Here is a 24,770-nt window from a genome sequence, read left to right on the forward strand (position 1 = left end):
TATACAGTGAACAGAAAATTTGCCACAAAATGTCATCCATGCCAATAAAAAAGAAATTTATAAACCATGTAACAATGAAAAAACCTGCAGTAGTTCAGTAAAAAACAAAACAAATTGTACCTCCTCACAGTACGTGACACAATGTCATAGATATTTATGGGATATACATGTATGAATGACAATCACAAATGATAATTGAATGGATCATTTGGCATGTGATGGCTCAAACAATGAAAGGAAGTTTAGAAGTTATGAAGAGGATGACAATTTCACTGAGAATCAACTCATCAGTTTTGATCAGCAAGACATGACACAAGTGGTTATTGTGCAAATTGGACACAATTGAACTGACTCTTTGCACACGTGCCAAAATCTTAAATGAATGGAAAATTATAATCTGTTGTGAACAACACACCACTGAAATTGTTCAGGGATCTGAGCTTATTGTTTTGAAAAAATATAATTCTCATTTGAGAATTGAGCCAAAGCGAAAGAGAAAAAATTTAACTGAACTACCGCATTTTTTTTCCTTTGTTGCAGGGTTGTTGTTTTTGTGGCATAGATGCCCTTTTGTGGCAAAATTTCTGTTCACTGTATATGACTTTACATGAAAGATCAAAAGGGAATTTTCTGTTTACAGTACATGTAACACATTGCTACACAAATAAATGTACTTTATAGATACAAATATGCATATCCTGTTTCTGTATATACAGTATTGTAGCTACTACAGTATTGACCGTTCCCAGTAAACTTTGACCTACTGTTGAAATGGGAATCTACAAAGCTCAATGTGGTACACAACAGCATTCAGCTAGACAATACTGATATTCTGGTATAGTACAATAAGCAGTCAGGGTCAACAAAACAGAGATTTGTATATACAGTGAGAATTGGTGGTCTATGGTGAAAAATCATCTAAACATTTTGTCATGATGACTAAACAACTTTTCATTATGGTGGTATTGGCCAACTTACTGACACAATAAGTGTTTTGGGTGAGTTACTACCTTTTGCAAACATGCAATAGAGTTGTGATGTCCCATGAAATAGTTGTGACAATTGGACTTACAGTTTAGAGAATGTTGTTGTTTCGAAAAATGAGCCAAAACAGTTGAGAAAAATCTGTTAAATCACTGTCTATCGCTAAATGAGGTAACACAATGGTGATTGAGCTTATAGCCCACTGATGAAAGTATTGCAATATTTATATATTTGCAGTATAACAAACTGGGTGTCTGTGGTGACATTCCTGGAAAATGAATGCTGTATTACAGTTTTTCTCCATTGTATAGACACACAAAATAAGCTATGCACCCAATTCTGAAAACTTGAAGCTCATGTAGAAATTAAAAAAAACCTGATTATTATTATTATATATATAATTTAACACGGGTAGCAAACAACCCTATAATTAATTATTTATCATTATACATTTATTGTCACTGTAGTCATTTGAAACCTAGATCATTTTGACACATTTTCCAGTATAATTATTTTTCATTACCAGCTCTAAAACTGGTGACATTCCCAGCTGTGATACAGGACTATTAAAAAAGTGAATATAGTGCAGAAGAGACTGTTAAAAATGAGTATAGTGCATGGTAACTCCAGTAGCTTAGTCTATTATTGTCACTGTAGTCAATTTTGAGACATTTCCAGTATAATAGTTTTCATTAGCAGCTCTCAAACCGGTCAGGAGTGGTTGTGAGAGCGACCTGTCTCTTCAGGTTTATTTTGAGTGTCTCGGTGGGCGGGGCTTGTGACTCTCCGACCAATCAGGAGCGCTGTAGCTCAGGAACTTCCTGCTCCAGACACAGAGAGGAGCTGAAGGCTGTTGTGTGTCAGCTGGTCGCTGCGACTCAAAGAGCTACGTCAACTAAACTAAACACAACAACAACTCAACTTAACTCTAGCCATGAACTACCAGCAGCTCTAAACAATGAGTGAACCGAGGACTCGGACTTTGTGGCTGGAAGTTGACAAACTTTAACCTCAAAGAGCCTCATGAGAGAGAGAGTAGTGTCCTAGCTCTGCTGGCTAACGTTAGCTATTTGTCTGTCTTGTGTGGTGAGTTAAGATGTCTCTGCTGCAGGCATACCGTGTTCCTCCTCCGTGTGTGAAGCAGGAGCAGGAGGAGGACTCGGACGCGGAGGAGACTCATCTGCTGCTGGGTTTTAGGAGGACAGAGGACGGGCTGGAGACTCAGATCATCCACAGTGGACACTTCATGGTGTCCTCTCCGCACAGCGAGCACCCTCCCAAGAAGGGCTACGACTTCGACACTGTCAACAAGCAGACCTGTCAGACCTACCACTTTGGCAAGGCGAGCATGTCTCACCTCTCCATAGACGCCTCTCTGACCAAGCTGTTTGAGTGCATGACTCTGGCGTACAGGTATGTTGTTGTTGTTATTATAACACATCTGTAACACACCCTCCTCCATGCTGTCTGCTGTGTAGCTCTTCTTCTTCACCAGGTTCAAGTTGAGGTCACATGTGCACATCAAAAAAGGGCATGCCTGGGACACACTGGTGGGAAATTGAAGTCACGAGTCTCCTTTTTCTTGTAACTTCCTGCATGATTGTGATAAAGGAAGTGCTCAGACCCCTTTACTTAAATAAAATAAACCAATACCACATGATAAACATCCTCAATCACATGTAAAAGTCCTCCTAAATGTACTGATGTATTGCATTGGCAGAGCATTTTGGTAAATTTTACTTGGGCGCTACCCACATAATCAGCTGTGCTGCTCATCCCACAAATGTATGATCCTTACAAGTTGGACATCATTGAGAAGGTAGATAAACAGGCTTTCCAACCACATAAAATACAATGCCTATTAGCATTGTACCAACAGAGAAATAATCCAGCAAACACAAATTTCCAAACTTTTTTTTCCGAGTTTATTATCAAAATTAAAGAAATCTGCAGATAAAATGCCTGACTGATGACATTATCAGATTGTAATGCATCAACGCGTTGGCAGCATTTTACTGTAGTAGTTGATCAAGGTTGAGACTGTTTTAACATGTACTATTAGGTAGTTCAGTCCAGTTGTTCCCATCCAAGGGGTGGGAGTCCAAGGGATGCACCGATATCGGGCCGATACTGACTCAATTAGTTGGATTGGATATCGGTGACAATAAGGTCGATCTATTCAATTAAATTCTATGTTTATATACTATATACATTATATACTGGGATTTTAATTCCTGTTTAAGATTTGACCAATTTGTTGCTGCATTAAATAAAAGTACCAATACCACATGATAAACATCCTAAATCACAAGTAAAAGTCCTCCTAAATGTACTGGTGTATTATCAGAATTAAAGAAATCTGCAGATAAAATGCCTCCCCATGACTGATGAAATTATCAGATTGTAATGCAGCAACGCATTGGCAGCATTTTACTGTGGTAGTTTTTTATTTTATTTTTTAATTAACCTTTATTTAACCAGGTTAGTCCCATTGAGACCTAGACAAGACAGTCAGCAGCAAGAACACAAAGTTGCAGACACATTGACACAAATAGAGATAAAATACAATTCACAAACACTAAAAGCACTAAAATTTGCATTAAAAGAGGACTATCTAGAGACAAATGGGGGGACAAAAAGGAACTTTTCTGGGAGTCAGCTGTACAACAAGGGGGCTAAAACATTGGCATGCCATAGAGTCTGCTTCTAAAGCCTTCATTTTAGATTAAACATATTTATATATAATCACCTTATATATAAGGATGTACCAATAGTTGATCAAGGTTGAGATTGTTTAAACATATACATTTAGATAGTTCAGTCCAGTTGTTCCCATCCAAGGGGTGGGAGTCCTAGGGATGCACCGATATCTGGGCAGATACTTACTCAAGTAGTTGGATTGGATATCGGTGACAATGAGGTCGATCTATTCAATTCAATTCTACGTTTATATACTATATACATTATATACTGGGATTTTAATTCCTGTTTAAGTTTTGACCAATTTGTTGCTGCATTAAAAATTGTAATTCACTAAATTTATATTTATTTGTTACATTTTGTTTTACAAAGTTAAGACAGCAATGTTTAAGTCAAAGCCTGATGTTGCCTTACACATAAAAGAAGGATCCCAGTCACTTCCACACAGTGAGGAAAACAGCTTATCAATTGAACCCTGGTGTCGGATCGTTACTCGGTATCGGCCGATACGCAAAGCTCAACTATCGGTGTCAAAACTGAAAAAGTGGGATTGATGCATTCCTCAGTGGGACTCCCTTCTAAAGGTCACAAGATAAATCTGGGGGGTTATGAGATGATTAATGGGGTACCAAAGAAGAAGATAAAAAAGTGCTCCTACATAAATGTATATATTCATATTTCATTTTGGACTTTTACCTCTTTTGCCGCCAAACAGTTACTTCTATGAAACCATGTGAGAATTACATGCTGCTTTTTTGTAAGAGGTCCCGAGCCAAAAAGGTTTGAAACCACTGGAAACAATTATATTTGCATTATATTTTATAAGCTTATGTTATGTTTTTATTGTAAAGCACAATCACCTCAAACTTCAGTTCAGTACTTGAGTTCATGCACTTGTTACTTACCAGCACTGGTTTATTGTGGGACTCTATTGGGGCATTATGAGCACCGTGAGGACAAAGCCTGATGAACTCAGATCACATTGCTCTTGAAAGAGATCTTTGTTCTTGGCGTGGAACGGTTTTAAGACGCACTCAGGAACAGGAGCGCATGGTAAAATTAACTGCCAGGAGGCTTTTAGCATGTTGTCACGGTCTGTGCAAGTCTTCAATGTTATCAGACGGATCTTAAATCATTCTTTCTGTCATGACCGCAGAAATAGTGTATTGTTTTGATAGTGCTGCTCAAACGCCAGCAGGCACAGCTCCAGACTCGTTCAGTCATTGTTTCACATTATGAAACCTGCCAGGTCCTCTAAAAATAATTGTGTCACATATTAGCCAATTTAATTTTGTATTTATCCTTTAGCCAATAAATGTAACAACCACTGAAAGATGACCCTGAAGAGTTACCAGAGCTCAAATCAATGTCCTCAAATATTTTACTTTGTCTGACAAACAGCGTGAAAAAGCATTGTGTTGAGTGACGTCAATTAAAAGATGTAATTCATAATGCAGCCCAGTGTCCTTTTAAAAGGCGAACAAAGACAAAAAACCAGGACAGTGAATGTAGATAAGTTTATAGACTTCAGACAATGTTAAAGCAGTGTAACGATACAAACTAAAAGGTGAAAACTAAAGCTGGGTTTAAATCCAGTTCACAAGATATTAAGAGGTGAGTTGTAAAGAAACGTCTGGGCTCACGTTCCCCAAGGGTCTCTGTTTACAGCTGTAGTGTTACTGTGACGTTGGTGCAGAGCCAGCTGCTCAGAGGATGCCCTCTGACTTTGCTAATGGCACCAACTTGGACTCATCTATTTATAGAGCAGGAAAGCACTACTACCAGTTACTGTTCTGCTGTTGTCATTCATCCGAAACAGAGAGAAGTGATTATTTATGTATCGGTGACGCACCGTGGTTATGTGGTATATGCAGGCAAAAGAGTCCATAGTCCATGCAAAGTTTCTGCTTTCTTATGATTTATGTCTCCAAAAAACAAGCAAGCAAACGAAAGAACAAAGAAATCATGGCTGTTGCTGCCTCTCTTGCACCCAGGTGTGTGCCGGTCCTATACCTGCCTGCCTACCACCGCGTGTGTCCACAGTGTTACCCAATTCACAAACAAAACAAAACATACTACTAAGTTACGCAAAAACTAAATATACTAAACAAGGAAATTATATAACTAAACAAATAACTAACAAAAGAAAACACAAAAATCAAATCTAAATAAAACAAACGTCTAGAAAGAGCAATCAAACAATACTACTTATTATTAGTAAAACAACAAATACATAGCTCCTACACAGACAGTACTCACACAAAAAGTAAGCACACAAATGACAACTGGAAGACACGGGACAGGAAGGACAGAGAGTAACAGGAGAGGAAAGAAGGAAACTGTGAGCTCATCCTGTTGGATTGGGATAAACATTTCTCTATCAGAGCAGATTAGAAATAAGAAAAAATACTTTCTTGTAAATGTTTTTCTCCTGTCTGGTTAAAATGAAACATAAACTTTAGTCATGTCATTTGACTTACATTTTAAAAAGTTGGTGAATGTTACTGTTATAGTACAACAGTGTTAATACACTCAGTTAAACTTCATACCAGCATTATATGAGGCCACAATGTTTCAGTCCATTATGGGGCAACTTGGCTCTTTATAACTGCCTGTTTGAACAAAATATTACAGAAACAGACTGTCCACTAGGGCTGCACAATTAATCCAAATTTTATCGAAATTGCAATATGGCCTGCTGCAATTTTCAAATTGAAGCAGGCACAATATTTATTACACTGTGTGTCAAAATACCATTTTAAATTAAATATTGTGGTGCTACAGAGATGTTCTGACCCACACATCATATTCTACAGACTTAAGAAAACATATTTTTCAATGAAAATTAAAATAATGATGAAAATTCTTTTATTCCTCTTATATCGCAATTGCAATATCAGTCAAAATAATCACAATTACATATTATTTCAAAGTCATGCAGCCCTACTGTCCACGGCTATAGTAAAGGCACTGTACTATAATCATGAATTTCACATATTGTAGCCATAACAGTGCGCACTGATGAATTCCTCCGATGTCTCCTTGTTTTACATTTAATAGCACACGTGTGTTTCCACTCTGTTTATTTGACTTCGTATCTCCATATCACACTTGTATCTATCGTTGTAACTTGGGCTTGACCTTGGTAGATTCCTGCTTGTTTGTTTTGCTTGCTTTATCTCTTGAAGTCTTTTCAATACACTGCTGCCAGTGTAGGCCAAAGTGACCTGTACAGTTTTCTTTTTTAATTAGTTGTGCACTCTGATTCTCAGGGTAGAGTTTCTGTTCCTGTGTCAAGAGATAAATCACCCTTTCTGTCAGTAATGACTGAGTAATGTGTTTCTTTTGTGTGAAATGTATTTAAAAAATGACAATTCTTCTGTCATTTGTAAATTATACACATTGTTCCAGAGTCTAGTGTTTTTGACATTAGTAGCCACATTCAGGCCAGTCTCTCCGTGACACAGTCAGTCATCCATCATGTAACTCTCGTTACCAAACGGTGCTTTCTTACCTTTTACTGAGTGATGGACGCTGGCTCAGTGTTACAGCGAGCAAGCGTCACTCTTCGGTATTAAGGGTTTGGGTCATTGTCAAGCGTCAGTATTAATGTCAAAACCAGGTTTTGTAAAGCATTTCTTCCTGCTAGTGTCAAGTTATTCAAGTTTAGCAGAATAGATTAATGACAAAACAAACGTTTGAAAAAATCTTTGTTGAGGTGTTGTGTTGTTGTGGGGTAGAAGATTGAGTCAGCATTTTATAAGCCTGTGGAATTAGTTTTTTATCCTCAACAAGCAAGAATATCAGAGCTTCTTCTGCTGATTTGTTTCAACAAATGTCTCGTGTCTCTAATCTCTTGAGAAATTATCTCACTGTTCATTTTCTTGTCTTTTCAGTGGTAAGTTGGTATCTCCCAAATGGAAGAACTTCAAAGGTCTAAAACTGCTTTGGAGAGACAAGATCCGCCTCAACAACGCCATATGGAGAGCCTGGTATATGCAGTGTAAGAGCTCCTCTTTCATTTGTAGACTGTAGACTGTATTGTTTAGTATTTTAACACTTCTTTAATCAAGCTGAAGACATGAGGATCTGGTTCAAGAATCTGTTGTCATAAATACTGCGGAGACTCCTTCATAAATCTGATTCTTTATATTATTAGATCTACATTTCTGCCCTTTTCAGGATCCAGGACGTCGCCAGGCTTTATTTTTCCTATTTTTTTGTTTGTTTATTACAATCCACACTTAACAGTAATGGCAACATAATCTGTAAAATCATGAACTATTACAGTATGAAAATGGGTTCTGTTTTGTATCATTTCAATATAAATATTGGCACCGTCTTTGCAGCTTGCTGCAGTAGTATCAGTTTGTTTACATGCCATGAGCGGTTGTGTGACAGTGATTGATAGCAACTCTCGTTCAAATATAAACACAAACTGGGTCAAGCTTTTCTTGAGCTATGAGCTCAGCCATGACTGTTCTTTTGTAAACTTTAAGCAATGTGTGCTATAAGATTTGTTTTTTTTATTGTGTTGTAAATGTAATTCTCCAGAATGAATTAAAGGGAATGTGTATTTCAACTTTGAGGTTGTTTTTCTTCCCCCAGATGTGGAGAGAAGGGAGAATCCTGTTTGTCACTTTGCAACTCCGCTGGATGGAAATATGGACATGGACGTCCATCGTCCTGCAGAGGTAAAGACAAGAACAATTTGATCATCATGTGTTGCACAAGCAGCAATAGCAACTTTGTGTTATTTCTTGTCATTTTATGTTCATGCTCTTCAAACATTTTTCCCTTGTCACTTCCTTTCTTTGTGCTGTGTGTTTGTTATGGACTATCTCTGTCTTACTTCTGCAGGGCAGTGGATCAGACGGGAAATGCTGGAAAAGACGAATTGAAATCGTCATAAGAGAATACCACAAGTGGAGAACATACTTTAAAAAAAGGGTATTGTATTTTTCAGATCTTTTTTTATAAATGCACAATAATAGTTCTGGGTATTTCGTAAGTGCGTCCTGTTTGTTTGATTGGTCATAAACAGTAATATTTATCTAATGCAGCTCTCACTTTCTCTTTTACAGTTACAGAAGCACAAAGATGATGACCTCTCAAGCTTGCTTAAGGTACGCAAAACTGCATCCTGCTCAACCCACCAAAGTGCTGCTAGTACCAACATGAACATTACTATCAGCATCTGTTCAACCAGATGTTGATATTAATGGAATTAACCCATGCTAACCCAGTCACCCTCACATTATTATGTACTTTTTAATAGATCATCTTTGACTATGCAAACAAAGTTATTTTGACTAGTTTCACTTAATTCTAGGGCAGCCACTAACAATTATTTTCATTGTTGATTAATCTGTTGAATATTTTTTTGATTAATCGATTAGTTGTTTGGTCTGTAAAATGTCAGAAAATGGTGAAAAATGTCGATCGATGTATATCAAAATAGTTGGAGATTAATTTAAAGTTGACAACTAATCGATTAATCATTGCAGCTCTACTTAATTTGGCTTGTAACTTTCTGACAGACACAAATATATATATCCCTATATACTGTAGATGAGGTGATTTAAGTGTGGAGACCAAGTGTTGTTTATTAGTTTAGTGCCATCCTGTGTGTGCTGTACTCAACACTGCATGCTTGTGTGAAATTAACTGGCTTGGTGGTTGCATTTTGCGCTCTCAAAGGGACCAGAGGAGCAGCTATCGCTGTTTGGGGAAGTCTCTCCAGACATGCTCCGTGTCTCCTTTTATCAGGATGAAGAGACCGCTGCACGCCGTCACTCTCGCAGGAATAATGAAACTCCTCTCCCCATGGAGATGGACCCCCTCTTTGACATGGACGTTCTGATGTCTGAGTTTTCAGACACGTTGTTCTCTACGTTGGCCTCGCACCAGCCCATAGCCTGGCCTAATCCACGGGAGATTGGTGAGAAAATCATTAGTCTATTTTATCTATCGTTCCCTGTTGGCACTACTGGCATGTCTTCCCCCTACCTCTGCCTCTTCCACAGCTCATGCAGGGAACGCAGACATGATCCAACCAGGACTCATCCCTCTACAACCCAACCTAGACTTCATGGACTCCTTTGATCCACTGCAAGGTAGGAGTAAGGCCCCACCCATAGCTGCACATACTCTAATAGTGCACACTTTACAGGAATTAAGCGCACATGTTATAGTAACTTTGCTAAAGCAGTAGCCTAACACAAAAGGTAGTGTGGTTGTACTAACCTCTAGCTAACATAGAGACTCTTGTTCCAGACTTATTTCACAGCCTCCGTCAGCCCGTCTTCCCCTCTGTTTCACCCACTGCACCATCTGTCACCCCTCTACCCAGCAGCAGCTCTAAGTCACAGGTAAACACCAACCCATGGCACAGTCCCTAACACACACCACCATGATGACAGTCTGTTCAAGGATTGTGATTTTTCCTAGATTCAAAACTTTTTGTTGTTGTTTCTGCCATGTCTTCTACCATCTTTCTGTCTTAATGTAGTAGTTACACCAAGAAATCTATGTAACATAATAATATTACTAAACTTTATTTACGAAGCACTTTTCATACATGACTTGCTGCTCAAACTGCTTCGTGTATTCTTTTGAGAATCAAACACTCAACACAGAAATATTTTTCTTCTCGTTCATGCTGTCATCCTCCTTGAAGCTTTCCCAGAAGTTATTTATTTGGCCATATTTTCTGTTGGGTCCATAAATGCAACTTTACCATTTAACATTATTGTTTTTTAACATTGAAAGACCTTACAGTCTTATATACCTTGACCTTCGCAAACACCCCTCGCCTTACCCTCAACATCAAATATTCAGGGAGAAATTAAATAAATAAAATAACACTAGCGATGATGATGATGATAATAATAATAATAATAATAATATATTAGTAAGAGGTATAGTATTTTTTTTATGGGTGCTCGTCAGTGTATTTATCAATTTCACTCATTCATTTCAGCCTGATAACGTTCCAGAAATTGCATAAAAGTGTCCCATATTTCCCCGAATTGATTTGATTTCCCTCTGACCACATGGGTTAATTTCTCCAAAGCAAGGTAGGATGCCATTTACCATAACCACATTACAGTTGTAGGGCCTGAAGCAGGCATATACTGTAATGATCAAGGGCGCTGCCTTGCGACGGTGATCACGATAGATGCCAACCATAACATACACAGCTTCTCCTCAAGAGGGATATCTACTCTTCTGACTTTTCGGTACAAAAAGACAACAGCAACTGCATCTGAGAGCCGTACCAAAGACGGCAGCATGTTAGTGTAGTTATGGGCATGCTCATGGACAGGTTTTTAAACAAGTATAAGGATCTAAAATCTATTATTCAATTCACTGGGAGCTATTGGACGTGTCCTATTTTATTTTGCTCTAGTTGAAACATTGACTTAAAATAATTAAAAGATATGTATTTTGCATCTGCGTGAACTGGGTGAATAGAAAGACCGATATAAATGCAGCTAATTTGACAGAGATTTGTCCACAATTCTGCCAGACTGTCAAGTGACAGTTGTGAAGATTAAGCTGCAGTGTCAATATTGAGCAGCCAGACAAGTCAGTTATTCATTAAAATTTGAATGAATAATGAATCCACTTCTGACATTGTCATTGCTGACAAATAAATAAACCATATGAAAGGTTTAGAGTGTGTATTAAGACGGCCCTTTTACTGTCATAATCTTAACCAGCACAAAAGAGAGAAATTGTCTTTTAATATGAACTTACATAGAACTGTGTCTCTTCTGTTTGATATTGCACTAGAAGAAAGGACTAAGTGTGTTTGTTCCCTTCTCCTTTGTCATCCCTCGCCAGGCCCAGTTAATGTCCTCCCTGCTCACCAGCAACCACATCTCCCCTCCTGGTCCCCTGCCCATCCCCTCTCCCATGGGTCAAACCAGTCAAACCAGTCAAACCAGTCGAACAGTTGGCGGTGATGCTGCCTATGGACAAAACTACATGCGTCTGTTTCCTGGGCAGGTGGCGCCCAGTGATCAAGCAGTAGTCTCCTCAGTCTCATTATCCCATGATCCTCTGGTACAGTGCCTTCCAGTTCAGGACATGGCCTCAGCAGCAACCATGGGTCCATCTCCCTTGGACAACACCTCAGCACTGGATGAGACCGTAGCACCAACTGTGATCGTACACACGGCCTCCTCTGCTGTCACACCCAGCGATACAGCCCCCACCTTCAGCCACGCCTCAGACTATAGCTCCATATCCTCACAACCTCCTCCTTCCCAGCTCAAGCCCGTAGCTCCATTACCTGCCGCTCCTGTCCAGCACCCTCAGACTTTTGCCCTGCCTCGCCCCTTTCAGTCATCCAGTGCCAACAAAACCCGCCCTGTGCAAAGGATCGCTCCTGCTAACACCCTCCCCCAGTCCCACCTCATCCTCACAGGTCTGTTGTTTCTGATCTCAAGATCAAGATGATGCTTCTGCATTTGGACACATTGTGGGTTTAACATTGTTGAGCTGTCAGTGGAGCTGCGTCACTTTAACTTAATTACCACAAGATAGCGCTCAAGGCTTTCTTATTCAGTCATATTGATTCACAACCATTTTTGTACGCATATCTGGGTCACCAGTACCACTGATAATTTATTTTGGCACACACAGAAAAAACATCTGCTGGCAGATTTCCAATGGAGCTGTATTGGCATTCTGACAACTGTTATATACTTGATATACTAGTTCTGATATTCAGACATTTTTATAATGCCATTATCTCGAGATCAGAAGTTAATTACGTCATTAGTTAGTTAGTTAACTCCTCAATGAAAGAATTAACTTATTATCAAGAGAAAACAAAAGTTTTTTTTTATTATTTTTAATGTTTGGGTCAAATCAGCTGACGTTAAATGCATTCAAGCAGCCCAGATCAAGCTGTTAGCATGGATGTATAATCCACGGCTGACAATAATGGATTTGGCCACAAGGGTGCCCCTTGCTTTAATTTTAATAGAACAGCTTATCTTAGTAAAGATTCAGTTTCAAGATGTTAAATTGTGCAATTTTTGTCCTGAAACCTCAAAAAGAAGAAACTGTTGAGATGTTAAGACTTATGTAAACCACAGTGTTTATATTCTGCATAGACAGAATAGCCACTGAGGAAAAAGGCAGAGGGGACCCATTTGTCAAAAATTCCATGTATGAATACACATAAAACTACACTGCGGTGCCTTACTGTCAATGTTCATTCTCTCAGCCCCGTTCCCAGGTCACGCCAATGCTGTCATTGTTACACCAGCACCTCTGAAAGCAGATGTGGTCCGTAACACTGGAGTGGTCATCACTCCTTCTCAACTTGGAGGGGTATGTTTTCAGCTATTACGCCACACTGGGTCTTGACATTACTGAGTTGCCAATAGAAAATTACGAAACTTTTTAAATATTTACATTTCATTGTTCATTTTTTCTGTGATGTTTATAATTCATAAATTTGAAATTCAAACTTGAAACTCAGGTGATCCGTCACAAAAAGTAAAGAAAGATTCTATCAGTCTTGTGCCCTTTTTTTATGTCTTGTCTATTTGTTCTCTCTTCACGTGTCTCAGGCTCCTGGATTTCGTGTTGTGTCTCAGACACAGAAGTCTCCCCAGCCGATTGTCCCCAAAGAAAAGTCTTCCAGCCGCAAAAATCAGAAAGCCTCTTCTAGTGTCGGTGAGACAGCACTCTGCCCAGAAAGCACATCATAACTCCAAAAACACACAACGTTTAACAAGTTTTTTCTTTCCAGGTCCCAGTCAGCCAGTATCAGGTCAAGGATCACCACTTGGACTGGATCAAGTTCCTAGTCCTCAGTCACTGATCAGCAGCAGCAGTACACCTCTGGTAAAGAGTGAACAAAATCAGGTTTGTGTGTGTTTATGTTTCTCTCCTCAAACCTTGACATTTTAATGAAAATGAAATGTCAATTTGTGTTAAACAATGTAGATGGAAAGCCATAAATCCCACAGCTAAAAATGAATTAAGACAGACTGAATGTAAAGCCTGGCCAAATGTATAACCTTGTTTGTTATATCCGAAGCATTCCCCCCTTTCCTCCGTAATTAATGCCACAATCTCAGTAAACCTCTGTGTAACATTTCCACTGCTGTTGTGTGACAGAGCCGGAGGACAACACACATATCTGCTGAGCAAAAGAGACGATCAAACATAAACATTGGCTTTAAAACACTCTGCAACCTGGTTCCAACTCTAAAGGCACAATCTAATGTAAGTCTGTGCGTCTCCATAAAACATCCATGATACATTCAGGACATCCTTATCTTCGGCCATGATTGTGCACAGTTTTTGTTTCATATATATATAGTAGTAATTTTAAATATTTAATTTGCTAACTGTGTGCATTTTAGATCAGTAATGCAGTCACATTGCAGAAGACAGTGGATCACATTGGGAAGCTCCAACAGGAGAGGCAGCAGATGCAGGAAGAGGTCAAGAGACTACGGGAGGAGATAGAGGAGCTCAACGTCTCCATTAAGTATGCTGTTAAAACATCGTATACGCATCACCCCTTTTCTGATATACAGACACTTAACACACTACCTGTTCACTCAACTGTTTCTGTCTCTTGTCACTGTTCAACCACAGCTCGTGTCACGAACAGCTGCCTGCGACAGGGGTACCCGTCAGGCGGAATCGCTTCGACCACATGCAAGACAGGTTCAATGAATACGTAAAGAACCGCACTCTTCAGAACTGGAAGTTCTGGATCGTATCCTTCAATGAAGGAGCTCTGACACCGTTTGCTGCTTATCAATAACACAGAGTTCAGATCAAACTGATACACTGAATGATTACATCCTGCGTCATGCACAGTAAAGGCAGACGTAATAGAAAGTAAATGATACACAACTGAAACATTTTAAAAACTTCCATTCACTCAGGAGGAAAACCAAGCTACTGTTAGTCCTGACAGTTTTACTGTATTTTAGAAGGGGAATTGCTTTGTTGTTATCTACTAATGCAGTATCCATGTATTTGTTATCAGGGGCACTAATTATCTCTGACATAGCTCCTTATGTTTTGGCACGATATACAGTGTGCAGTGAATCCATTATACAATGACAATTACTCAAACCAATTAATCAATTGTCAAAATAGTTGACGATTAGTTTAATAGTTGACAACTAATCGATTAATCGTTGCAGCTCCGATTTTGTTAGTTGCATACTTTTTCAGGTTAAGCAACCCACAAATTGAAGCATGTGGTGGTAAAAGCTGCAGATGTGCACGTTATCTGAGTCTGGGGGAATTGTCAGGCAGAATTGCATTTGTCTCTCTCTGTAGTACAATTTGACCCTTGACCATCATCCATTCTAGTTCAGCATCATTATCAAGCCTCTCTTTGAGTCGTTCAACGCGATGGTGTCAACTACAAGCAGGGCAGAGCTGTGTCAGACCACACTGCAATGGCTCGATCGTCACTGCTCCCTTCCAATGCTCAGACCCAGTAAGTAAACGACTATTTCTCATAGACATCCAGCACAAACCGCATGTCACCAGCCCACCTACTCTATGGTTGCAACAGAAAGGATCAGTAGTTGTGGACCCTTTGCAGCCCAGCAGGGACTTCCTTCAAGCAGCTATCAAGCAGCCATGACACGACAGGAAATTTAATCGTGCATCTCATTTTTATTTATGATGAAATTACTCCATTTTCAATCTCATGGGCAGAAATAGCGATGATCACACTTTCCAAAAGTTTTTTTTTTCACCTTCCACTTCGTTAAAATATTACGCTGTTGTTCCTGACTCAGTCTGACTTTAGCAATGACAGTTAGTGGATCTGATAATGTACGGTGACGTCAACAGATTTCTATCATTACCCTAGAATGAAGTACATGCCTTCTGTGTAGAGCTCTGTAAGGATACATAGCACAACAGTTAGCTTCAAAATGCTGTGTTTTACAATCAGTGTGTTTATGGTTATTAAAATGTGGTTTCTTGTATTTCAGTGGTGCTGAGTACTCTTCGCCAGCTGAGTACAACCACGTCCATACTTAGTGATCCATCCCTGCTGCCTGAAGAAGCCATACTGGCCGTCACACAAACCGATGTGTAGCCTCGCTCTCAGAGGAGGGGAGGTGACCCAAAAGCCACCTGAACCTTTTGGACAGCAATCATCAAAATGACATATCACTAGTTCACCTTATAGCCATTCAGCAAGGTCACCACTGATGCACGACTTCGCTGACAAAGAAATTAAATGATCAATGCACGCTAGGTCTGGCTTGGCGGTGGTCATACATTTGTGCTGTTGGACATTGATTGCACCCAGGGAGCCTCATCTTTGACATTTATAACAATTGTGCAAAAATGGCTTTTATCACATGAATGACAGCAACTACTACTGCCTTCACCTACGTCAGGTGAAGATCTTCTAAATGCTTTATTGGAAGGTGGCACTGGTTGTTTGCTTTTTGATCAACAGTATATATTTATATTTAAATCACTTTTATAATGTAAAAACACAACGTTGTGTTAAAAAGGGAAATATTGAGTGATTTTGTGTTCTCTCTGTTGTATAAAGTGTATGGATAGGATGTTTTTGTCACAAGGAGATGAGATGAATGTGGGTTTTTTTAGGACTAGCTGGCAGTGTAGTTTGTGATTTTGGTTTCACATCAGAATGTCGAGGATCGCACGAAACATGGTCGTCTGTGCTTAATTAGTACAAGAAAGCTGAGAGCTTTTATTGTCTTTTCCATCCCTTATATACTCAGGTGAACGTTATTTTGCCAGTTAACAATAGTGGTTCTTGGTGGTTTTCCATCCATGCTGAACATCTTCATATTTTGCTTGCTCTGCCCTTCTTTAGTTAGTTCAGCTGCAAATTGTACAAGAAAGCAGTCATCTTAAATATGTTACATAATTGGGTTTCTACTGGGCAGGTCACCGCACAATGGAGCGATATTACTTACAGCCCTCATAGGGAGCATAACTGAAATAGCAGTACAGATTATATCTATATACTACAGTATATTCACATGTACAGTGTTACAGGATCTTAGCTGAATGCACAGTAGTTTTAGGGGTCTTTCCTGTTCTTTGCTCGTCACTCAGGGCTGCGCTGGTCAGATTAATTATTTTCCATTCAGCTATGAACAAATCGAGTCAGGGTCCTTCTCAGCAGGAAAACATGTCGTCTGTATAAAAGGGTACAGGTAACATCACATGGGTTGATTTACCGATGTTTCTTTCTGCTCGTAGCGACACTAATTTATAACGCGTGTTAATGACAGACAGGAGAAAACAATCAGCACACAGAAACAGCCATATCAAAGAGTAGTTTACTAGCCGTCCATTCAGTTAATTTTTTTTGTGTTACTGACATCATATTTGAAAGAGCGCTCTGTTGACTGCTTGAGAATTAGACACTGTGAAGATTTAGTTGGCATGTGTGACGTACATCAGCCTTATAGGTGCAGTGTGTAGGATCTGGGGGCATCTAGTAGTGAGGTTGCAGATTGCAACTCCTGTGTGCCAAGCGTGTAGGAGAACTACGGTGGCCGACACAAAAACGTGAAAATGTGAATGGCCCTCTCTAGAGCCAGTGTTTGGCTTGTTCGTTCTGGGCTACTGTAGAAACATGGCGGACTCCGTGAAGAGGGCCCGCTCCCTATGTAGCTATGAACAGCTCATTCTAAGGTAACGAAAACACGATTCTTATAATCAGGTGATTATACACACAAAAAATTGCCAATAAAATATTCCATTTCTGCCAATAGATCCCCCTAAATCCTACACACTGTTTCCTTTAAAGTCAAATAAAGTGCCCTTACTCGTGATCCCTGCAGGCTGAAAGTCTTTGTCTTTATTTTGTATTTGTGGTTCAGCACTCCTCAGGCAGACATTGATTTTGTGACTTGTGTTTTTACTTTCTTTTCTGCATAACAACTCTGTTTACTCTGAGTTTTACGGTAGCAAATGCCACCACTGATGGTTCTTATTTGATGATTATGCAGCTTTTTGAGTGTTTTATTGTGGATTGTGAATGTCTTTAATGGGCAATTTTACTTTTTTACAAGATAGAAATACCTGTTGATTTACAGGCTGCTCAATTTACAGTAAGGCGGGAAAAGCAGTCATCAAAATTCAACACTTTTACAGTGATATTTAACTTATGACAAAGCCCCAATGTTCCACTGCAGCTTGACATTTGCGTGGTAATTATATTATTTGTTTGTTTTTCTCATCCTGATTTTTAAATGTTTGTCATACCAGGTTGGATTTCCAACTTTTGTTTGCTGTTTCCGTGAAGGGGGGGTTTGTACCTGATGATGTACAGTATATATCATTGCAGATTGGATCTGCCCGTGTTGGTTCTCCCCAGATTTAGTGTTGTATTTCATTTGTTTTAAGAAGTAAAGATATTTTCTATGTGCTGCATATGAGTGTTTATTTTTTGTTCTCTTCCAAAGTTCCCAAAAGTATTCTTGCAATACGTTTTAAGATGCCTTAAATGATTCTGAATCACAATAAAAGCAACAAAAATTTAGACTCATTTTCAAAGAATGTTGTTTTGGATACTTGGGTTATCATATACTGATGATAATAAAGCAGATAAGAACTTTAAAGTGACTTCCAGAACAAGTTTACTTCACATCATCCATTTAAATTACAAAAAAATAATTTAAAGATATAAAAATAAATAAATGCAACATTCATACAAATCAAAACGTTGTTTTGCTGAGCAGCTGGTTCAGAAGCTTTAGCAGACATTTGACAAATATATAGTCGTCCATGTCCTGCTTCAAGGCTGGCGGTCTGCAGTCCTGATGGGCTGTCTGGTTGCTCACTGCCCAGATGTACTGGGTGATGTTCAACAGCCTACTAGACAGCTCCGTGGTCCGCTTGGACATCTTCTGCATGTAGCAGCCGAAGGAGGAGAGGTTGTGAGCAGTGAGAGGCTGCTGCTCAGACCCAACCAGCCCAGGGACGTTCAGGGGCTGGCAGGGGATGTCGGGAAGCAGTCCTGGTGTCACCTGCAGGAGATCAGTAGGTGTCCATATCAGTGGCATGTAGAATAACTAACTACACTGATAAGAGTTTCCCAGTAAAATAACAGTAAAGAACTGGCAGCAGGGTTGCCTTTATATTAAAGTAAAATTAACATTATTATACTGTCGCTGAAATTTACAGCTTTATACTGTTAATGAAAAATACAGTTTGAACTGTTTTTTTGTATTAATTTCACAGTATTTTACAGGTAATTTACTGTTTAAAGATACATTATATAGCTGTTTTTCACCTTTCTTTTACATTATCTTACTGATTTGTTTTAATGCACTATTTAGGTTGTATTTTTTTTTACATACATTTTGATAAACATTATTTTTTGCCTAGATGAATAGACTTAGCAGGTTACAGACATAGGAATAGTCACACTAAATACAATTAAATGCACTTGTTAGGAAAAAGGCTATAATAGACTTGTTGACACTTTTCCCAAAATGTATGTCTATAGCAGTGTAAGTACTTAATTACAACGCAATAAAAGTAGGCTATTTCTGCAGCACAAATCCAATCAAATAGATTTAATTAAGTACCAAAAACTCCAGAGTGACGTTTATCTCCTCCTGCAGCCGCTGGATGGTTGCGTTCACGGCCCCTTGTTTGTTCCTAACAATTCCGCAGGCTGCTTGTGCATTGAGCAGGTACAGGAAGATGATGACTGCAGCAATGAACATGAAAGAGCACAAAGTGGAGATTAATTAGATTGAGAGAGAGAGACCTGCTGTCACGAGAGTATCAGTGTTGTGCAACCTTGCCTGCAGGAATTCAAATCGTCAGTTTAAAATTAGACACAGAATTACACTTAAAGATGCTTACCAGCACGAAAATCCATGACAGCAGGAGGTTTTTAGTCCGCAGCAGGCTCTCTGATGTGAAACTTTCTCTGATCCATCTTTCCATCGATGATCACTTTTATTTGGATTCCTTAGATAAAGATCAACATCGTCATTTTTCCTCTGTGTCATGTTTCTAGTATCTAGGCTGTGACAGGAAAAAGTCAAAGTCAGGGTTCAGTTTTACTCTCTGGGGGTTCCCTCTTAGAAATCTTAGAAAAACCTACACATGTGAAACCTATAGTGACCTCTGTAAACTAGAAGTAGCCTATGATTAAATATTTATGTCAAATAGGTGTGATATAGTAATTCCCAACAAAGGGACTTTACCCTGTCTTTTTATGATTTTATCTTGTAAACTAGAAAATCCATTTCCTGCTGAAAATGCGTGGGAATGCTGACAGCTGAAATTTATTGCAAAGCATTGCTGAAAATGCAGAAATGTGAAATGACTTGCCTAAAAACACATGAATGTCTTTTATCCAAAAAGTGTGTGATAAATTACAGGGAGGGTCTCTACAGATGTTATACAGAACTCAATTTCGATCTCAATTTTGATGCATTTATAGATGAGCAGTCAAGTCAATAATCATGGTCAATGATAAATAAGTATGGTTGATCAACATTTGCTCAGCATTTGATCAGCATTTGCCAACCTTCAGACATCATAGTCTAAAATGAGGATTAATCAGCCTGAGTTCACTTAAAAAACTGAAATCACTAACTTACTGTATTCTGTTTGGTAGTTTATGATGCTTTTCAATCATTTCTAGCCTATTTGGTAGTATATGTAATTTAGTTAATTTACCCTGAGTCTCTTCATTTGGCGACATTTATAACCTTGCATGCATGCTCACAGTCGTATATCTCACATTATCTGTCTTACTGACACTTCTGTCCATTTAGGTTTTCTTGTCCGCAAATAGGCACTACTACGGCACTACTCCGTTTCGCAACATTTATAACCTTGCGTGCATGCTCACAGTCGTATATCTCACATTGCCTGTCTGACGGACACTTCTGTCCATTTAGGGTTTCTTGTCCTCAAATAGGCACTACGCCGATCAACGAAAACACAGTTTTCACAATAATGCATCATCAAGGTCTTAAGGCTTTTCTGACCCCATTCAACCTGCTCAGAGGAGTGCATTAAAATATAAAACATATCATTTCCTGTTGCCAGTAGGGGGCACTATGAGTGTAACTCAATTTGGACATGTTAATGTCCTCAGTACTGGACCCTTATCATGCCCGAGAAATTTGGGGCAGATTGGACTATGTAGAGTCCTGACCAAATTTCAAGTGCATGGGCCCTAATTATGGTCCTGATCATTAAGGTCTCAGAATGAAACTGATAAAAAAAGGCCCTATGCCTTAAAATCCTGTGTGTGTGTGTGTGTGTGTGTGTGTGTGTGTGTGTGTGTGTGTGTGCGTGCGTGCGTGCGTGCGTGCGTGCGTGCGTGCGTGCGTGCGTGCGTGCGTGCGTGTGTGTGCGTGTGCGTGTGTGTGTGTTAGTCAGCCTGCTCTGATTGGCTAATGTGAATCAGCTGTCTGTCTAGCAGCAATCAAACATTGCCGTGGTGATGGCCACTGATAAGTACCCTTAGTGGGACAGCTTATAATAGAAGTTAATCAGAGACATACATGTCATAAAAGTGCTTTTCAGACAAAAAACTTGACTGCTATCGCTTAGATTGTTTATGAGACGAGTAAGGACTCTCTGGTGAACATATGGTGCGAAGTTTGTGTGTGTAGTGTCAAAAATGTGACCTCGGCAGCAGATTCGAAAAGTAGTAACTTTTGCTCTGATCCCAAAAAATGTTGTGAATTTAACATGGGCCCCTATGGGAAGGTAGCCTGGAGTTGCTTTCACTTCCAGGCATTTATCGCCAAATATGTAAGTCCGACTGATTACATAGCTACATGACTGCGACCAGCGCAAAATTTCCTACAATTTGATGAAAAAATGATCTATGAAGAGTGAAAATTGTGGGCGAGGGAGCAATTTGTTTTTTGAAAATTTTCAAAAGATTTAAAGCTTTCCTACACTCTCACGCGCTCTAGCTTTGAACATTCCATCCAATACACACCCATTATAAAATCTGAAACCATCTGAAAATTTCACAAAACATAAACTGTGATCAATCAAAAACTGTAAAAGTTATCAAGAAACTTGTTACCCCGTTAAAAGTTTAAATGAAGTCTGAAGCTGAAAGTATGCGGAAGCAGTAGCATTTCTAAGTGGAGTATGTTTAAGAGGATTTGAAGATTTTCTCCATTGAGTTACATTGTAAAAAAAAATTGAAAAAAGCTTAATATTTTAAAAAGTATAAATGGTTGAAACAAGAAAAGATACAGCACTAATGTCCTTAAAGCTGAATATTTTGATAGTTGTACAGTTTCTGTAGCTGAAAGTATGCAGGAGCAGTTAAACTGCAAAAAAATGTACGGAAGAAATAGTTGAAGAAGTTGAATAAACCTTAGAAGAACAATACTCGGAATGCTGAATCAGCATTCCCACAATAAACCTTAGAAGAACAATACTTGGAATGCTGAATCAGCATTCCCACAATAAGGAAAATAAATGACTGCCATGTCACATTTTTGTTGTGTCAGCATTATCCTAATAATACTAATAGGCTATTTAGGCAGATAGATGAAGTGAACATAAAAACCATAAAGATCTAAAAATCTAAAATATGAATATTTGTAAAGGTGCTTCCATCTCCTTGGTAGGCCTCCTTCAAGTGTGTGTGTGGGTTTCCTGCCTAATGATGCCACAAAGGTGCATTGTGATAGATGATGATTAAATAAATCATTAAATTGTCTTCTTGCAGTGAAATCAAAGATGAAACAATTACTTGAAAAAAGAAAAGTGGTTTGATTTACATATTTTATTACTGCCAATTTATCTCTTTTTTTAAAATAATTTATTAAGTCTTTGTCTTTATTTTTTATTTGTGGTTCAGCACTCCTCAGGCAGACATTGATTTTGTGACTTGTGTTTTTACTTTCTTTTCTGCTGAACAACTCTGTTTATTCTGAGTTTTACGGTAGCAAATGCCACCGCTAATGGTTCTTATTTGATGATTGTGCATCTTTTTGAGTGTTTTATAGTGGATTGTAGACGTCTTTAATGGGCAATTTTACCTTTTGACAAGATAGAAATACCTGTTGATGTACAGGCTGCTCAATTTACAGTAAGACGAGTCAAGAAAAGTAGTTTGATTTACATATTTTATTATTGACAACTTATTATCATCTATTGGGCTACAGTGTCAGAATAGAGCAGCACAAGGCTGACAGACAATGTGGAAGACATCATTCATTCATCCATCCATCCATCCATTGTCTGTAACTGCTTATCCTATTCAGGGTTGCGGGGAGGCTGGAGCTGATCCCAGCTAACATTTGGCCAAGGCGCCTGCCTATCACAGGGCTGACACGTAGAGACAGACAATCATTCACACCTATGGGCAATTTACAGTCAACAAATAACCTAATGAATTAGGTTAAGTTTGGACTGTGGGAGGAAGCCGGACAACCCGGAGAACATGCGACCCCCTTGTTGTGAGGGGGCAGTGCTAACCACTGCACCACACCAATACATTATTCAATATAAATAAAATAAATACTGGCAATTATAAATAAATATAGAAAACCTTAAATAACACTCCAACAAATACATAGATCCATAAATAAGTTCTCAATAAGTGTCTTCATATGTTTTTGTCAATTTTTTAGATACAGGAGTCATTTTTGCCTGTGAAAGTCTCCATCCATTGCCTGGTAGAATGAATGATTTGGAAGCCAATTTCTTTGTTTTTGTAACCTGTTGAAGTTGTGACATTTCTGTGGCATTGTTTTGGGACAATGCTTTTGAAATGCTCAAGAAATTTGTCGGTCTTATTGAGGATGTGTGACCCCGAGTTGTTGCAGCCAGCGTGCGCAAAGCCGTTGCAGACAGTGCCGATGATTGTCGACAGATTCTTGAGGTAGACAGAGATGGCACAGATGGAGGCCTGGATTTCTTCTGTGGTGTTTCCAAAAGTTATTCCCTCAATGGTCTCAGTCTTTTGTTGGACTCCTGTAAGATTGACCTGGAGAGGAAGTGAGACATTAGGACAAAGTTAGTGTTAGCTCAGAAGCTGTCAGCTATCATAACTTTTATTAATGGGTTCAAAAGGTCCCTTCATCTCTATAAGGAGCAGTGTACACTCAGATGATCAGATCCTTCACGTAAACCTGCAGTAGGCAGAATATTTTTGACATCACTGGGCAAAAATTCCATAATAACCTTTCAGCATATTGTAATTCAAGTGTTCTGAGAGAAAACTAGACTTCTGCACCTCCTCATGGCTCTGTTTTCAGACATTAAAAAAATCTAGTCTGAGATGTGAGACTTTGGACAATCACAAGTCATTTCAGAGAGAGAGCGTTCCTATTGGCTGTTCATTCAACAGAGGCAGCTGTAAATAACTTGCGAACTCTGATCAAACGGTCAAACTAGGCAGCGCTGATCAAATAGGAATCAAAATTGTGTTACGTTAATGCCTATTTCTCACCTCAAATGTTTTCAGAAACATCTTGTAGTGTACTGTTTAGCTGTAAAATGAGAAAGTTTGCTCCAGCTGGTGGGCGGTGCTTGGTATTTCCTCAACTGATCTCCAACATGGTGGCCGGGTCACAAACTTTCTCATTTTACAGCTAAACAGTACACTACAAGATGTTTCTGAAAACATTTGAGGTGAGAAATAGGCAGTAACAGAATATTGATTCATATTTGATCAGCGCTGCCTAGTTTGACCGTTTGATTGGAGTTAGTCAGTGATTGACAGCTGCTCAGAGACAGCAGGCTCGACTCTGATTGTTTTTTTTCCTCCGGTCTGTGAAATCTTGCAGATGCCATTAGGATCACCGGAGGACACAGAGGCGCATGATTTTTTTCAGATTACCTGCCTCATACATTACTGTCAGAATATAGTGGCCGTTTTATAAAAATAACTTTTAAAATCATAATTACTCCAATTCTACCCACTGCAGCTCTAAGTAAAGGTAGCCTATTTAGCAGCAAAATGAACTTAAAGTATGAAAAGTAAAAGTACTCATTGTGCAGTAAAATGTTCCCTATCACTGTTTTACTATTATATATAATGTTTCTGGATTAATATTACTGCTACATTAATGTGTATGTTA

At 38.9% G+C, this 24,770-nt stretch overlaps 1 protein-coding gene across 2 annotated transcripts; it reads left to right on the forward strand.

The window, feature by feature from the left end:
- The first annotated feature begins 1,796 nt into the window (after window positions 1-1,796).
- Window positions 1,797-18,112, forward strand: mlxip (MLX interacting protein). Of its 2 annotated transcripts, none has more exons than XM_074637852.1 (17): window positions 1,797-2,397; window positions 7,581-7,687; window positions 8,293-8,378; window positions 8,545-8,634; window positions 8,769-8,810; window positions 9,385-9,625; window positions 9,711-9,800; window positions 9,961-10,055; window positions 11,533-12,118; window positions 12,926-13,032; window positions 13,275-13,380; window positions 13,457-13,572; window positions 13,828-13,935; window positions 14,076-14,203; window positions 14,314-14,437; window positions 15,046-15,175; window positions 15,681-18,112. In XM_074637852.1, the coding sequence occupies exons 1-17, from the start codon at window positions 2,081-2,083 to the stop codon at window positions 15,785-15,787; spliced, it is 2,580 nt and encodes an 859-aa protein (XP_074493953.1). In that variant the 5' UTR covers window positions 1,797-2,080; the 3' UTR covers window positions 15,788-18,112. The 2 variants fall into 2 exon arrangements, with proteins under 2 accessions (XP_074493953.1, XP_074493954.1); XM_074637853.1 differs by having other exon boundaries at window positions 9,454-9,625.
- Window positions 18,113-24,770: the final 6,658 nt, after the last annotated feature.

This window comes from Sebastes fasciatus, chromosome 6 (assembly GCF_043250625.1).
Source record: "Sebastes fasciatus isolate fSebFas1 chromosome 6, fSebFas1.pri, whole genome shotgun sequence".
Lineage (NCBI taxonomy): Eukaryota > Metazoa > Chordata > Actinopteri > Perciformes > Sebastidae > Sebastes > Sebastes fasciatus.

Coding starts and splice junctions, on each gene's coding strand:
- mlxip (XM_074637852.1), top strand. CDS start 2,081: ATGTCTCTGCTGCAGGCATACCGTGTTCCTCCTCCGTGTGTGAAGCAG. Junction 2,398..7,580: donor TGCATGACTCTGGCGTACAG/GTATGTTGTTGT, acceptor TTGTCTTTTCAG/TGGTAAGTTGGTATCTCCCA. Junction 7,688..8,292: donor GAGAGCCTGGTATATGCAGT/GTAAGAGCTCCT, acceptor TTCTTCCCCCAG/ATGTGGAGAGAAGGGAGAAT.